This window comes from Pristiophorus japonicus, chromosome 17 (genome assembly GCF_044704955.1).
Source record: "Pristiophorus japonicus isolate sPriJap1 chromosome 17, sPriJap1.hap1, whole genome shotgun sequence".
NCBI lineage: Eukaryota > Metazoa > Chordata > Chondrichthyes > Pristiophoridae > Pristiophorus > Pristiophorus japonicus.
The window spans coordinates 94,666,401-94,683,976 of NC_091993.1; the positions used below are offsets into that span (position 1 = coordinate 94,666,401).

The 17,576-nt window shown below is 44.7% G+C and overlaps 2 protein-coding genes across 2 annotated transcripts in view; both read left to right on the forward strand.

Moving 5' to 3' along the window:
* The window catches only part of LOC139228006 (diphosphoinositol polyphosphate phosphohydrolase 1-like), an 88,038-nt gene that overhangs the window by 67,277 nt on the left and 3,185 nt on the right, over positions 1 to 17,576 (forward strand). The window contains exon 3 of the mRNA XM_070859156.1: positions 15,478 to 15,522. Within this exon, the coding sequence (XP_070715257.1) occupies positions 15,478 to 15,522 (45 nt within the window). The remainder of the gene's footprint in view (positions 1 to 15,477; positions 15,523 to 17,576) is intronic.
* LOC139228230 (small ribosomal subunit protein uS8-like) lies at positions 715 to 1,139 on the forward strand. The gene has a single exon (XM_070859407.1). The coding sequence runs from the start codon at positions 715 to 717 to the stop codon at positions 1,105 to 1,107; it is 393 nt and encodes a 130-aa protein (XP_070715508.1). The 3' UTR covers positions 1,108 to 1,139.

Genomic DNA, 17,576 nt, shown 5'->3' on the forward strand with positions numbered 1-17,576 from the left:
GTGTGCAAGAAGCCAGAATTAGAGGAACGCAGAAATCTTACTGTTATAGGACTAGAGGAGTTAACATAGGTAGGGCAGGACATGGAGGGATTGGAAAACAGACGAGAATTTTAAAATAGAGGTGTTGCCAGACCGGGAGCCAATGTAGGTCAGCGAGCACAGGGGTGATGGGTGAATGGGACTTGGTGCAAGTTGGGACTTGGTGCAAGTTAAGACACGGGCAGCAGAGTTTTGGATGACCTCCAGTTTATGGAGGGTTGAAGATCGCAGGCCAGCTAGGAGAGCTTTGGTATCGTCAAGTAAAGAGGTATTAAGGCATGGACGAGGGTTTTAGCAGCAGATGGGCTAAGGCAGGGCCATAGATGGGGAATGTTACGGAGGTGGTGATGAAGCGGATATATGGCCAGAAGCTCATCTCCGTCAAATACGACAACAAGGTTGCAATGGAGATGGTTCAACTTCTTGCAATGGCCAGGGAGGGGGATGGTGTAAGTGGCTAGGGAACAGAGTTTGAGGCGATGATTAAAGACAATGGCTTGGGTCTTCCCAATATTTAATTGAAGGATCGATATCCCCTTCCAGTGCTGGATGTCGGATAAGCAGTGTGACAAATCCGAGTCGGGCAGGACTGGTAAGATGGCCGGAGCGGTCGGCTCGGTGCAATCCGGTTGATATTGGCGCCATCTTAAGGAGTCGCGTTATTTGATTCCGTTTATGGTGCGCATGAATGTTCTTGCCGATGCCCTTACAAGCATCAACAATGCCGTGAAACGCGGAAAACGCCAAGTTCTCATCCGGCCATGCTCCAAAGTCATTGTGAGATTCCTGACTGTAATGATGAAGCATGGCTACATTGGAGAGTTTGAGATTATCGATGACCACAGGGGTGGGAAAATTGTTGTTAATCTCACAGGCAGACTGAACAAGTGCGGTGTCATTAGCCCCAGATTTGATGTTCAAGTAAAGGAACTCGAAAGGTGGCAAAATGGTCTCCTGCCTTCCCGTCAGTTTGGGTACCTCATCCTAACGACCTCAGCTGGCATCATGGACCATGAAGAGGCCAAGCGAAAACATACAGGAGGAAAAATCCTAGGATTCTTTTTCTAAAATGTGAAACCAGACTATAATAAAACATTCAAGAGAAGTGGCGGCGAGGTAGAGCTGGTTTCGTCAACATACATATGGAACTACTACTAAATGTGAACTACTTCATTAAGTAAATACAAGCTTTGTTGAACATCAAAATCTCAAGTGACAAGGTTGAGTTTTCTTGGATTGCCAGTCTTCCACCAGTTTTCCTAACCTATTCACTTATTTTACCTGAATATAGAAATCTGACATCCAACCAAAGAGTTTGATGTTTATAACTGAAGAATGTTTGTAGGCTGACTCTGGAAGTTGATGTAATGACACATTCAATCTTTCCTGATCATTAGAAACTTGATTGTGTTAAAAGTGGCACACCACACACTAGCCAGTTTTGTCTACCTCCATAAGTAACTGCAATTCAGAGTAATTAAATGTCCATGAAGATTATTGCAACATTTCTAAGATATCAGGCGCTGTTTAAATGCAATTTTTTTACCTCCAATGATTTGACACACTATTTATCTTTCAGACGGGGAGTTGATATTGAGAAATTGGTGCCGTCAGCAATGAAAACAACAATAAATTTTTGTGACACCAACCAAATCATTGATGATGTGAGAGGGGCCAAGCATGCCTCCTTCAGCGGGTTTTCTGCATGGGTGTAGAACAAAGGAATATCCCCATTCTATCATGACGTGTTTGCATCCTTTGACTAAAGTTGCATAACCAGTTCTGCAGTTGGTGAAACTTGCAGCATAACCTTGACAACATTCAGGCTTGGGCTGTTGAGTGGCAAGTAACATTTATGCCGTGTAAGTGGCAAGTAAGATTTGTGTTGCACAAGTGCCAGGCAATGACTGTTTCCAACAAGAGAGACTCTAACCACCTCCCGTTCACATTCAATGGCATTACCACCATTGAATTCCCTGCCATCAACATCCTGGAGGTCACCATTACCCAGAAACTTAACTGGACCAGCCACATGAGATTCAGAGCATAGCAAGTTGGATTGATTTGCCCTTTTTTTTAAAAAGAAATTAGTGAGCAGATAGTTGTGATCAAACACAAGAAAGCTGGAATGAAAATATATTGCAATATTTGTTAAAAAGAACCACTGTAGTGCTTGTAAAAACTTTCACATGACAACTAACCTCAACTTGGAGGGGGCAAGGGGAGTAAAAGCACAAAACAGCCAGGTTGGCAATCCTAGGAAAAGCAGAATAGTCTGCTAATTAGTGTTCTTTTTATGTGCTCATCAAGGTGGGGGGATGTTACTATTGAGAAATGAAAAGTTTAATTATTTTGGCACCCAGTCTCAGAATTGAAATTTCCAAGTCAGAATCTGTATGCACCGCACCGATAGAGAAAAGATCCCTCTACTTTGCTCCAACGCTATCCCAGTTCCATCCTCAGAAAACCATCCTGAACTGCACAGGTTTGAGATTTTTCCATTATTCACCCCACCCATCCTTTTCCAACATTCCATAGACTCTGGATCAGTTCCTAGGGAGTGGAGGGTAGCCAATGTAACCCCACTTTTTAAAAAAAGGAGGGAGAGAGAAAACAGGGAATTATAGACCGGTCAGCCTGACATCGGTAGTGGGTAAAATGATGGAATCAATTATTAAGGATGTCATAGCAACGCATTTGGAAAGAGGTGACATGATAGGTCCAAGTCAGCATGGATTTGTGAAAGGGAAATAATGCTTGATAAATCTTCTGGAATTTTTTGAGGATGTTTCCAATAGAGTGGACAAGGGAGAACCAGTTGATGTGGTGTATTTGGACTTTCAGAAGGCTTTCGACAAGGTTCCACACACGAGATTAATGTGCAAAGTTAAAGCACATGGGATTGGGGGTAGTGTGCTGATGTGGATTGAGAACTGGTTGGCAGACAGGAAGCCAAGAGTAGGAGTAACTTTTCAGAGTGGCAGGCAGTGACTAGTGGGGTACCGCAAGGTTCTGTGCTGGGGCCCCAGCTGTTTACATTGTACATTAATGATTTAAACGAGGGGATTAAATGTAGTATCTCCAAATTTGCGGATGACACGAAGTTGGGTGGCAGTGTGAGCTGCGAAGAGGATGCTCTGAGGCTGCAGAGTGACATGGATAGGTTAGGTGAGTGGGCAAATGCATGGCAGATGAAGTATGATGTGGATAAATGTGAGGTTATCCACTTTGGTGGTAAAAACAGAGAGACAGACTATTATCTGAATGGTGACAGATTAGGAAAAGGGGAGGTGCAACGAGACCTGGGTGTCATGGTACATCAGTCATTGAAGGTTGGCATGCAGGTGCAGCAGGCGGTTAAGAAAGCAAATGGCATGTTGGCCTTCATTGCGAGGGGATTTGAGTACAGGGGTAGGGAGGTGTTACTACAGTTGTACAGGGCCTTGGTGAGGCCACACCTGGAGTATTGTGTACTGTTTTGGTCTCCTAACTTGAGGAAGGACATTCTTGCTATTGAGGGAGTGCAGCGAAGGTTCACCAGACTGATTCCCGGGATGGTGGGACTGACATATCAAGAAAGACTGGATCAACTGGGCTTGTATTCATTGGAGTTCAGAAGAATGAGAGGGGATCTCATAGAAATGTTTAAAATTCTGACAGGTTTAGACAGGTTAGATGCAGGAAGAATGTTCCCAATGTTGGGGAAGTCCAGAACCAGGGGTCACAGTCTAAGGATAAGGGGTAAGCCATTTAGGATCGAGATGAGAAACTTCTTCACCCAGAGAGTGGTGAACCTGTGGAATTCTCTACCACAGAAAGTTGTTGAGGCCAATTCACTAAATATATTCAAAAAGGAGTTAGATGTAGTCCTTACTACCAGGGGGATCAAGGGGTATGGCGAGAAAGCAGGAATGGGGTACTGAAGTTGCATGTTCAGCCATGAACTCATTGAATGGTGGTGCAGGCGCGAAGGGACGAATGGCCTATTCCTGCACCTATTTTCTATGTTTCTGACCTTGCCGGGATTGCCAGTTTGTGTCAAATTTGTGCCGCAGCGCCGTATCCACTCGGAACTGGGTTGAGACTGCCCAAACTCCATTCAAATGGGAATCTTGGAGCCAACTGAGACATCCTGCCAATATTTCTGCCTGGATTCCAGTTCAGGTCCCAGAGGTGAAAGAACAGTATGTAACCCATTACACCACATAATCCAAATGGTTACACTTATAAACCCCCACCTCCTTCCTCCCCCCACCCCCCATCCTCCTTCCCCTCCAACTGGGTAATTGTCTCATAAATTCAGATTTCCACACACTGGAATAAATAAGATTCTGTTGTCCTTGCCTGAATCTATAGGAACACCTTGTGTTCATCAAACGAATGCCATTACTGATATCTTAAAGGTCAAGTGCAAAAGCACCTGAAACTATTTTTAAAAGTACACGTGAAGTGATATGATTGTGTACTTACTGCAGATTAGGTGTATAACTAACAAGTCTCTAACTTCATTTGAACTTTTTAGTTGCATTTCTATTACTACAGTGGCCTAGCATGGTGATTCCAAATGGTAACTCCAACTTGAGAAGGAGAATGAACCATTGCCTGAAACACTGACCTGCTTATACAAGGTTTTTTGGTATCATGTGGGGAGACGGTGAATGTCTTGGTGTCAATGTAAACTTTCCTTCTGGAAGCATAGATCTTTTATGGTAATTAACAGGCTTGTGGTTTTCTAAACTCTGGTCTGCATGGAGCTACCTACTCATTGAGAGAGGCTCACACAGCAGGAAAAAGAACTTGCAAATTGTGACTTTGCACCAACTGCATTTGTGCATGCGTGGTTGCTGCCCTGGGGCTGTGAAATCTTTCCCACAACATACACTGGGTGGATTCAACAGCATTGTCAACTTCAATCTATATGATAAAAGAAGCAGGTGGGAGATGATGTGTTTTGCATAGCAAGTTACGATCTGGAATGCACTGCCTCAGGGTAAAATTGCCCACAGCCCTAAAATTTGGAGGGCTGTGGGCATTGTTCCCATTGAGCTGCATAGTCGCGCAGCAGGGGCTTCATGTAGATCATTCACCGGTTTTACAATGGTAGTAACTGCGCATGTGCAAACAATTTAATGGGCTGTGCACCCAAAAAAAAATTACAGGGAACATTGGCTATGGGGAAAGAACATGCAAGTGGGATTAATTGGATAGCTTTCATAGAGCCGGTACAGGCATGCTGGACTGAATGGCCTCAGTTTATGCTGTGATTCTCTGATTTGAACTAATAGTTTCCTGCAATCAAAGCTCTTAATTCTTTCTTCACCCATTTCAGTACTTCTATTTTTTTTACAAAGGGATGAACTGCTTCAAATGTATAATAAATAAATAATGCTCTTTACTGTGCCCGTGTTTCCCTGCAATCCATCTACAACTCCAGACATTCATTTGGAATCCGAAAATAGTTTTGGGAATTTTGATGTTGCAACCAAATTGAACTTCTGCTTTGTGTAAGGTCATATTCATTGAATGTGTTTTACTATTTTTAAGCACCTGTGTGCATTTACCCTAGCTATCAATATTAAATGCCATTTGCAACTTACCTAATCACGATTTAAATGACTCTCCCCTGAGCACTTGTTTTCATGTATAGTTTTATATTAGTAAAATTAGCATGCAATGCCCTTGATAAAGTTGTAAAATTATTCTTCCTTATTCATTTAGCTGTTGAATTATAAACAAAATGCTGTTTTGTGAAATTAAATGAAAAAAATTGTCTCGATAAAGGGAAAGAGCGGGGGAGTGGGACTAACTGGATTGCTCTTCGAAAGAGCCGGTGCAGACACATAAGAACATAAGTAATTAGAAGCAGGAGTAGGCCATTCGGCCCGCCGAGCCTGCTCGGCCATTCAATAAGATCATAGCTGATCTTTTACCTCAACTCTACTTTTCTGCACTGTCCCCATATCCCGTGATTCCATTAATATCCAAATATCTATCGATCTCTTTTGTCTTGAATATACTCAACGACTGAGCCTCCACAGCCCTCCGGGCTAGAGAATTTCAAAGATTCACCACCCTCTGTGAAGAAATGTCTCCTCCTCCTCCTCAGTCCTAAATGGCTGGTTCCTTATTCTGAGACTGTGAACCCCTAGTACCAGCCAGGGGAAACAACCTCCCTGCATCTACCCTATCAAGCCCTGTAAGAATTTTGTATGTTTCAATGAGATCACCTCTAATTTTTCTAAACCCTATAGAATATAGGCCTAATCCACTCAATCTCTCCTCATAGGACAATCCCCCCATCCCTGGAATCAGTCTGGTGAGCCTTTGTTGCACTCCCTCTGTCATGTATCTTACATTATTATATATAACTGTATCCTAACATGCTATACATGACTGTAATAAGATATGACCTGTAACCACCAGCATACCTTACCACCAGGGGTGCACTTGCAAGAGACAAGTATATCAGGACAGGTCTCAGGCAAGTGCAGCATTCCAGAGCTGTGAAATAAAGGTGCAGGTCCAGCGTGACCTTGACTTCACTACATGCCTCGTGTGAATCTGTACTGAGGGGACAGGACTTTACATCCTCTATGGCAAGTATATCCTTCCTTGGGTAAGGAGACCAAAACTTTACACACTACTTCCAGGTGTGGTCTCACCAGGGCTCTCAATAATTGCAGTAAGACATCTTTACCCTTGTACTCAAATCCTCTTGTCATAAAGGCCAACATACCATTTGCTTTCCTAATGGCTTGCTGTACCTGCATGTTAACCTTGTGATTCGTGTACAAGGACACCCAGGTCCCTCTGAACACCAACATTTCCCAATTTCTTGCCATTTAAAAAATACTCTGCTTTTCTACTTTTCCTACCAAAGTGGATAACTTCAACTCTCCACATTATATTCCATTTGCCATTTTCTTGCCCACTTCCTTAGCTTGTCTATAATCTCATGATCTAGGTATCTATCCTCCTTATCTATTCTGCTAGTTCGTCGAACGCGATTTCCCTTTCAAAAATTAGTGTTGACTCTGCCGAATCCTATTACTATTTCCTAATTGCCCTGTTACCACGTCCCTAATTATAGATTCTAGCATTTTCCCTAATATTGATATGCTAACTGATCTGTAGTTCCTTGTTTTCTCTATCCTTCCTTTCTTAAATAGTGGGGTTACATTTGCTACCTTCCAATCCATGGGAACCATTCTAGAATCTATGGAATTTTGGAAGGTGACAACCAATGCATCCACTATCATTATAGCCACCTCTTTTAAAACCCTAAGATATAGGCCATCGGGTCCAGGAGATTTATCGGCTTGCAGTCCCATTAATTTCTCCAGTACAATTTTTTTTTACTAATAATTTCTTTCAATTCCTCATTCTCTCTCGACCCTTGGTTCTCCACTATTTCCAGGAGGTTTTTTTGTATCATCATCCGTGAAGATCGACACACAGTATTTGTTTAATTTCTCTGCCATTTCCTTAGTTCCCATTATAATTTCTCCTGTCTCAGCCTGGAAGGGATCCACATTTACTTTTGCTAATCTTTTCCTTTTTACCAATCTATAGAAGCTTTTACAGTCAGTTTTTATGTCTTGCTAGTTTACACATTCTTTTTTCTCTTTCCATATCAATTTCTTGGTCTGCTTTGCTGAGTTCTAAAATCCTCCCGATCTTCAGGATACTACTCTGGCAACATAAGCTTCTTCCTTTAACCTAATACTATCTTTAATTTCTCGTTCGTCACAGTTGGACCTTTTTCCTTAAGTGAATGTATATTTGTTGCAAAAATGAATTATTTCTTTAAATGTTTTCCATTGTTTTTCTACTGTCATATCTTTTCATTTAATTTCCCAACCTACCTGAGCCAACTCGCCTCTCATACCTATGTAGTTTGCTTTGTTCAGGTTTAGGATTCTAGTTTCCAACTTAATTAAGTCACTCTTAAACTCAACATAAAATTCTATCATATCATTGCTCCCCAGAGGTTCCTTTACTATAAGATTATCAATTAACCCTGTCTCATTTCACAGTACTAGATCTAAAATAGCCAATTCCCTTGTAGGTTCCTTGATGTATTAATGTAGAAAACTATCTTCAATGTATTCCATGAACACTTCCTCTGCACTATTTCTGCACATTTGGTTTGCCCAGTCTACAGGAAATTTGAGTCCCCCATGATTAATGTATTACCCTTGTTACATGCATCTTTAATTTCCTGATTTATACTCTGCCCGACACTACAACCACTGATAGGGGGGCTATAGACTACTTCTTAAGCCCCCTGTGCTTTCTGCCTCTTGTCGTTTCTTGGTTCCACCCCATACTGATTCTACATTTTATTTTTCCGAGCCAAGATCCTTTCTCTCTACTGTCTTTATTCCCTCCTTTTATTATCAGGGCTACCCGCCTCCTTTTCCATTCTGCCTGTCTCTTCTAAAAGTCAAATATCCTGGAATATTTTGTTCCCAACCTTGGTCACTGCAACCACGTCTCAATAGCTATTAAATCAAACTAATTTCTATCTGCGCTATTAATTCATCTATGTTGTTGCGAATGCTTCGTGCATTCAGATATACAGGTTGTACCTCCCTTATCCGGCACCACCCCTCGTTCGGCATCATTCCCAGTGCCAGGGGGTGCATGCACAGAATACAGCCGGGTCCTCCAACATGAACAAATTGAAGTCCTTCCTCGCTTCCGGCACGCTCAATCGCTGGCCTGACCCCACGATCCACCCCCCAACCAACCCACAATCTCTGCCGCACTCCCAGCCCCAAGCCAGCCAGTCCCGATATCCACGACCGCTCCACTGCAAACTCTGCTGGACTCCCAACTCCACAATCTCTTCCTCCGCCGATGATTCCACCTCCCCGCCTTCCTTGCTGCCGAGCCCCCAGCCAGCCCCAATATCCCCGAGCGCTAGGCAACGTCCAAAACATGCAGATAACTTTGCCGACCTGTACCAGCAATCTTTCCAGCACTTTGCTTTCATCTGCACAATTTTCATCTGGAAAACCCAATGCACTGTACGGTTGGGGATATTGGGGCTGGCTGGGAGTGAGGTAGAGAGATTGCAGGGTCAGGCCAGTGATCGGAGTTCATGAAAGTTGTAAAGATTACGCATAATGTACACAATAATGTGTGTACTTGGTCGCTATGGCACAGAAATGAAAACACGGTCTGTTTTTGACCAATGATTGACACCAATGAAGTTATAAGAACGGTTTGTATCACGTTGCTCCCCTTATAACATGTGACCTCTCCACGTCCGGCAAAATCCCTTATTCGGCACAGGCCGGTTGCCGGATAAGGGAGGTTCAACCTTTAATATCTTTAGCTTTAACTTTTTTCTATTTTTCCCTGATGTCACTTCAGTCACTAATGCCCTATTACTTTTAGAAATCTTTCTGTCCCTTCCTGACCCACTCTGCTTATCTTTACCAGATCACTATGCTCTACAGCCTTGATATTTCTCTTGCTGCTTTTGAAATTACCCTTGCCTGAATCCTCCCACCACACCCTTCATTAGTTTAAAGCCCTACCTACTGCCCTAGTTAGTCGATTCACTAGGATACCCCAGACCAGTTTAAGTGGAGCTTGTCCACACGGACCAGCTCCCTCTTTCAACAGTACCTGGAGCCAGTGCCCCATGAATTGAAACTCCGCCTCCCATACCATTCTTTCAGCCACGCATTTAATCTTCTAACCTGTTTGTCCCCATGTCAATTTACACGTAGCTCAGGTAACAATCCAGAAATTATTACATGTGAGGTTCTGCATTTTAATTTTGACCCTAACTCAGACACTCATACTCTCTCAGCAGAACCTCATTCCTAGTTCTACCTATGCGTTGGTTCCTATAGGGACAACGACAGCTGGATCCTACCCCCCTCCCCCCAAATTCTTCTCCAGCTGCGAGGAGACATCTTTTACCCTGGCACCAGGTAGGCAACACAACAGTCGGAACTTCCGGTCACGGCTGCAGAGAACAGTATCTATCCCTCTGACTATACTGTTCCCTACCACTGCCGCACTCCTTTTCACTAACCGCGCCCCCCCCCCCCCCCCCCCAGCCCTTGCGCACACGCACACACACACCCCTTCTACTGAATCGTGGTCACGCCCTCCTGTTCCTGATCATTGACCAATTCTAATGCTCAACAACTCTTCGTGGTTGCACCAACCGATCACCTACCTGCTGCCCTTGCGCTGCCTCTCTTAATAGCACCGCTGCTCTCGCTGTTTTATCCCAGGTCCGCTGCTCTTGCTGTTTTATCCCAGGTCCGCTCCTCTCGCCGCCGCGCTCACTGTTTGCACTGCTTCTGTTTACAGTGCCGCCGTTGGTCTCACCGTTTTATCTACTCGCTGCCGAATGGACCCCTTTCTGTGCTGTATGATTCTATGATTCTGTCATTGCTTAGGAGAAAATTAACTTTACAACATTGTGCCATTATGTTGCCCTTGTGATCTCCCCTTCCCCTGTTGTATGCAAGGCATGATTCTGAACTACATCCATAGTACTGCATTTGATAGTTTGTTTTAAATCAACAACCTGAAAATTGAGCGGTGTGATTTGTGCCTTTCACCCAGCAAAGTTTTGAGAAAGATAGTGTGACCAAGGGAGGTGGTTCCACTGAGATCAGCTCTGAGACCTATGCTGTTGTTTGATTGTTTGCTAAATACAGTTGCCTTGAGTCTTTGAAAGTAGTTTAGCTTCCACATAAAATAGGAATTGCTGCCATTCCACAAGGTGAAAAATGATCTGGCAAAAGGATCGCTTTAGAATTCAAACCTGGTACAACTAGTTTTGGCTCCCGATTTTTATTGATATCACTGTGGTCAGTGCTCCTCGGAACTTTTTCTCTTGTTTGTTTCACCCTGTTTGAATGCTCTTTATTCTTCCTTACTTTTCCCACCATGTTGAAATCAAAACTTACTCTGCTACTCGAATTCATTCATTCTGAAGATCTCAAAACTGGAAACACTTGCACTCAATCTTCCCTCCCTGCTACAACATTCGAACTTTTAAAGCTCAAACTTGGCACCACCTAATCACTAATTCCCAGTTTACACACTCTTCTTTCATCAACCTTGATGTCCTGCAAAATGGGTCTTGGATTTCCATCTTAGTTTCAGAATAGCTGAAACAAATCAGCTGGGCTGTTGCAATTTCAAGTATTTGGCTTTTGCATGCCACCCAGTGCCTGAAATCAGGTACTACAACAAAACATTTTATTTTAAACAATATAAACATGACATCTTCCCAACTGCAAGCTAGGGAGAATTTAGAAAGTAGTGATGGAAAATATAAAACTAACTCGCATGTACTCTTGTATCGCTTGATAGTTTTGCTTAAAGTATCTTTTTTTGAATAAGATATTCTGTCCTGAGTCATGCCCCTCATCCTCCACACACGTCAGTAAGTGTCAAACATGCCGCAGGGAAACTCGGCAGGTTAGCATTCAAATGGAGACCCAGCTGGAATTGCAGGAGCAGTATCCTTAAAACTAGCGTATCTATAAATGTATTTGCATTTTCATTTTGGCAGTAGAATTGTAACGATGGCAAATGAAGGGAAGAAGCTACTTTTAGAGAATGATAATGAAAAATTGAAAACCGAGCGATCGAATGTGTGCGTGAATGAGGAAGTAGTTTAGATAGTCATGAGGAAAATCTGTTTTCTCCAGGTCAGTATGTTGGAAGTCTATATGAACTCTAGAAATGCATTAACAAGATCTGTAGATTGGGAAATTGAATGGAAAATGTCACTTCTTGAGTTGTAATAACAAGGGGCCCAAGTTTCCACCTGATTCGCGCCTGATTTTTAGGAGCAACTGGTGGAGAACGGACTATTTTAGAAATTGCAATTCTCCACATTTTTTTTTCTGCAGTTCTAGTCAGGTAGAACAGTTCTAGTTTAGAACAGAATTTTTTCTTCAAAAGGGGGCGTGTCTGGCCACTGACGCCTGATTTGAAAGTTTCCACAGTGAAAATGTACTCCAAACTAAAGTAGAATGGCGCCAGTGAAGATTTTTGTAGAACTGAAAAAACCTGTTCTACACATTAAAAAATCAGGCGCAGGTTACAAATTAGGCGCCCAGAACGAGGTGGGGGGGAAGGGAACTCATTAAATTTGACAATAAATCCTTATTTATACTTCTACAAATATTATACAAATAAATCCAACCTGAATAAACATTTATAAGCCAAGAAAAGATTAAATAAACCATCTTCCTACCTGTGTGAAAGTGCTTCAGCCAGGGAGAATTCTGCAGCTGTTCGTGCTGCTGAGCGAGGGAGAGAGAGAGAGGGGAGGGAGGGAGGGAGGGAGGGAGGGAGGGAGGGAGGGAGAGAGAGAGAGAGAGAGGGTCGGGGGAGCAGGTGTCGGGTCGGGGCGAGGGGGGGGGAGAGCGGGTCTCGGGTGTCAGGTCGGGGCCGGGGGGGGGGGAGCGGGTGTCGGGTCGGCGGGGCGGGGGGGAGCGAGTGTCGGGTCTGGTCGGGCGGGGAGCAGGAGCTGGCCGTGGGAGGAGCCTCATTCACGCAGCCCCAGTGAGGCCATTGGGCCAGGGCTAGGGGCTGCGTGCTTCGGGCCCCTCCCACACAGTTCGGCGCCTGGAGCTACTGCACTTGCGTGCCGACTGTAGCGCGCATGTGCAGAGGTCCCGGCACTGTTTTCAGCGCAGGGACCTGGCTCCGCCCCCCCACAGCTCATGTCGGCTGCGCCGAGTGCCACAGGACCTGTAAGTCGGTGGAGACTACCTAGGATTTTTTTAGGCGCGAAAAACGGGCGCCCAGCTTGGAGGGGCGCCCGTTTCTTTTCTTGTGGAAACTTGGGCCCAAGGTGTGCAAAAATTGTACATAGAAAAACAAACAAAAGGATATTTTAGCTAGTCAAGCTTGACCTTGTTTATGACCATTTATAGGGCCCAGACAGGCAATTTTCATATCTATCTTGGCCTATGGTACAGCCACAACAATGAGGCATAGTTTTGCATGAATGGCAAAAATTGAGGTGAGCTGGCTCTTGGCTCACTTGCACAGGCAGATCAAAGGGCAGGTCATGCCTAATTTTGTACCGGAAGTCAATCCTCTCATTTGAATAGGCTAATGGTGCATGAACAAACCTGGTCTGCAACATATTTGGCTGGGAAGCTTCAAATTTGGTGGAGCAGCAGCTCTTGAAGGGCTATAGCTCACCAGGAAAGGGGAGGCTGTGGTGGAGAAAGAAAGTGGACTGATTGTATGCAGAGGCACAATGGAGACCCATGAATAGCACTTCTAATGACGATGAGTTGGAACTTTTACTGTGCAAGTTTCACCAAAGGATGGTGGCGGCCCTTTTGCTGCCAGTAACACTATAGTTGCAAACTATATGGAAGGGGGTTGACAACTGAATCAATGCAGTCACTGAGGCCCCTTGTATCTAATTGTAAATGAGAAAAAGTTTGCTGCTATTAGTAGGAAGATGAAATTAATTGTGCTTCTCAGCTTTCTGCACATTTCTTGTATGAGACAAACCCAAGATGGGAATTCTGGTCCCTTCAAGTATTATAGACAACCATTGCCCTTTACATACCACCTTTTAGTGTGCCAGAGTTGGACATACAGTTGAAGGAACAGCAAACAGATGCTCAGGCTTCCAGCTCCTCTGCTGTTACGGATTTCTCAGTTGAGTCAGCAGCGTGGATGAAGTTGGCCCTCAGCTCCTCGTCACACCCCGAACCCCGTATTGCTTCTTCCTCTTCAAACATTGAACTGCTGCATAATGAGGGTGTCATCGCTGCTTCCTGAATAATGACCATTGACACGCAGAGTGATGTTACTGTAATCTGATACCATCTACACACTAATTAAAAGCAAGACTTTCTGTTAACATAGGCCAACTGATATGAGGAGCCCTGATGCTGTCTACAGCATGTGATGTGTTACTGTTAGCAAACAGCACTTTCCACTTGATTAATAAATGTGTGCACTGCATACTACCTGTTGTGACAAGTGTCATTTGGAATGCTTGGAAGGATACCATGAATGCTACATATTTAGTAACATTCCCCTCTTTGGAAAGAACTGTCACTATTGACGGGTAGGTTGTCGTGCAGCAAATAGTACAACATGTGACAGCCTGTCTTGTGAAGCAGAGGTGACAGATGGGTCTTCTGACTTGGGGAGGGGTCTATAAGCAGTTGTGATGGGTGCGAACAAAACTTCTCGGGCGTCATTGTTTCTGTATTTGTTTCTTCATGAACTTGTCTTCCTCATCTAAAGTACACAGCACTGTGGACACACTCCAAATAAATTTCCATCCTCATCACTTTGTATGGTGCTATTGAAATGGCAGAAGAAATCAAGAATAATGAAGGAAAGTATTGGACAAAAAATTGCCACCACTAACCAATGCATGAAGCCAAATGCAATTGTAAATGCAAAGAAAATCAAAACACTTATCAGCAACTCAAATTGTGATCTCCCCTTAAGAAGCATTCATTTGAGCAGGCAAGATTCCAGAATTTCTGTTGCGCCCATTTTATATGAGCGTTGTACATGATTACATAGAATATAGAGCACAGAAACGGACCCTTTGCCCAAACTCTCAATTCAGCATGGAACCATCTAATACACTTTACACTGCGTCATCTTGACTTTTGCTTGCCAATAGAGTGTACTCTGCTCAAATTTGTACCTCAGAAAACTGGTAATGGTTTTACAGCAGCCTTGGATTATAGTGTCGGCGTATAAATAGTGTACACACATTGGGAGACAGTGGATTGCAAGAGAATTTGTGTTTATAATGCATGACTCCCACTTGCTCTTCAGCTCTTTTCATGCTATAAATGTTTTTTATATACTTTTTTCCCCCCTGAATTGCAACCAGGCTTGTTGGTATGGATGTATTCCAATTTTGCGGAGTCTTCTGTACTGTAATGTTGTGCGCTTGGTATTCATTTCTTGGAAACAATCGAATATGCTGTTATGAATAGGACAGCAACACTTAAGACACCATTAATGCCATTTTGACCAAGTGGACCTTGAGCTCCTGATACAATGCCTGAATTCTCATCTTGAACCTATCCTGGACTTGAGGGTGTTTTACTTGATATAAAGTTCGAGTCCTGCTGTCTTAAGAAATGGAACAATGAGATTTTCTGGTCCAAGTTGGTGTGGATGCCATTGCTTGTTATTTGTTGGTGACATCAGTGAATTAATGATGCATTTGTGTCCAATGTAATTCTACCTATCTGGAGGCAAAAGCAGAATATAAACTGCTGTTATAATTGATATTGTATAAATTATAGCTCTGACATCATGTGGCAAAGAACCCTTTGTATGGCCTCTCAAAAAAAATCATGGATAATAGATTATAAAGGGGTTTGAAGTTTGTGAAATAAGTGAGCATGGATCTTCTGTATTATAATACATTTATTTCTTTTGCAGGCTGGAGTCAAAGGGACATTAGGAAGATTAGTAGGAATATTTGAGGTAAGTTCCAGTTTTAAAGTAAATCATAGTCTCACTAACTAGTAGACTAATAAAATATTTAATGGCTATTCTACATTAGACTGGTGATAAATTTAATCTCAGTGACGCAGAGCTCATAGTCAACAGGAAAACTGATCAGCGATTACTAAAGTAATCAATGACATATAAACAGTTTCGGCAGAAGTGGCTAAATATAGGATGACCTGTTTGATAGAACTATGAGCAGCTATTTCATAATTGAATGATGAGTGATGTGGCTTTGGAGTACATTGAGGTCCACTGGCCCATCTAAGTTGATGAGTCCATAAATTCTGGAATTGGTGGGGAAGTCACTGTTCATATCTAATCTTAAGATGGTGGCCTATTATGTATGCAAGTTGGACATGATGCCACCTCTGTTCTTGGTGAAAGTTTCACAATCCAATGGAATTCTGTGGAAGTACAGTCTACAGATTAAAAATGCTGACTTGGATTAATCTTTTAATGAAGAGGCAAGCACAGAACAACTCAATATTAGACTTGATGCGTATAGTGTCTTTGACTTGAACATTCATATAGTAGAATCTCTGAAGGTTAACATCCATGAAAGTGATATAGGTGGGAAAAGTGAGGGGTAGGTATAGATTCGGATTGTATAATACCAAGGCAGTTTCAATCCCATGCCCCCAAGGAGATCCATGAATTCCATTGTTCTTCAGAAGGAGTGAAAAAAGGATTGGGCCTAACTCTGTCCCAAGAGCAGCATAGGAGTTCTGCAGAAGCTGTGGGGTGCTACCAGGTACAAACTAGGTTGGACCAATCTTCACAGAATGGAACACAGGCCTTAGAACATAGAATCGTACAGTACAGAAGGAGGTCGTTTGGCCCATCGAGTCTGCACCGGCTTTTTAGAAGAATAATCCAGTTAGTCCCACTCCCCTGCTCTTTCCCCATATCCCTGCATTTTATTTTCTCCAAATATTGGGCCCAAGGCTGGACGCCCGTTTTTCGCGCCACAAAGTGCCGACAAAAAAAAACTTTGATTCTCCGGCTCCCTGCTGGTCCTCTGAAGCCGGGCGCGGCACAGCACGAGCTATAGGGGGCGGAGCTAGGTCCCTGCGCTGAAAACAGTGCCGGGACCACTGCACATGCGCACCACAGTGGGCGCGCATGTGCAGTAGCTCCAGGTGCCCAAAACTGTGTGGGAGGGGCCCAAAGCACACAGTCCCTAGCCCTGGCCGAATGGCCTCACTGGGGCTGCGTGCATAAGTCTGCCTCCCACACCCAGCTCCTGCTTCCTCCCGACTCGACTCGACTCCCCCCTCCCCTCCCCTCCCCGACCCGCGCTCCCCTTCCCTCCCTCCACCCCACCCGACCCGACATGACCTCCCTTCCCCTCACCCCCCGCCCCCCCAACCCGGACCTGACCCAACCCGACCTCCCTCCCCCGACACGAACCGACCCAACCTGACCTCCCTCCCCCGACACGAACCGACCCAACCTGATCTCTCCCCCCCCCGACCCTGACCTCCCTCCCACCACACCCCCCCGACCCAACCCGCGCTCCCGACACTACCACCCCACCACCACCAAACCCGGACCTGACCTCCCTCCCCCCGACACGACCCGACCTGCGCTCCCTCCCCCCACCCCCCGACCTGCGCTCCCTCCCCCCACCCCCCGAACTGACCTGGCCTCCTCCTCCACTCCCCCCCACCCCCCCGAACCGACCTGACCTCCTCCTCCGCCCCCCCAACCCGACCCGACCCCCCAACCCGACCCGACCCAACGCCACCTATCTGTAAATCTCGTGCTGGGGACGGGCCCTGCCCGAAGTCTTGGGCCCGGCCCGTTCAGCCTCCCTCCCCCTTCTCACAGCCTCCCTCCCCCTTCTCCCAGCCTCCCTCCCCCTTCTCCTTTTCCCCTCCCTTCTCCTTTCCCCCACCCTTCTCCTTTCCCCCACCCTTCTCCTTTCCCCCACCCTTCTCCTTTCCCCCCCTCTTCTCCTTCCCCCCCCCTTCTCCTTTCCCCCCCCCTTCTCCTTTCCCCCCCTTCTCTTTCCCCTTCTCCCCCCC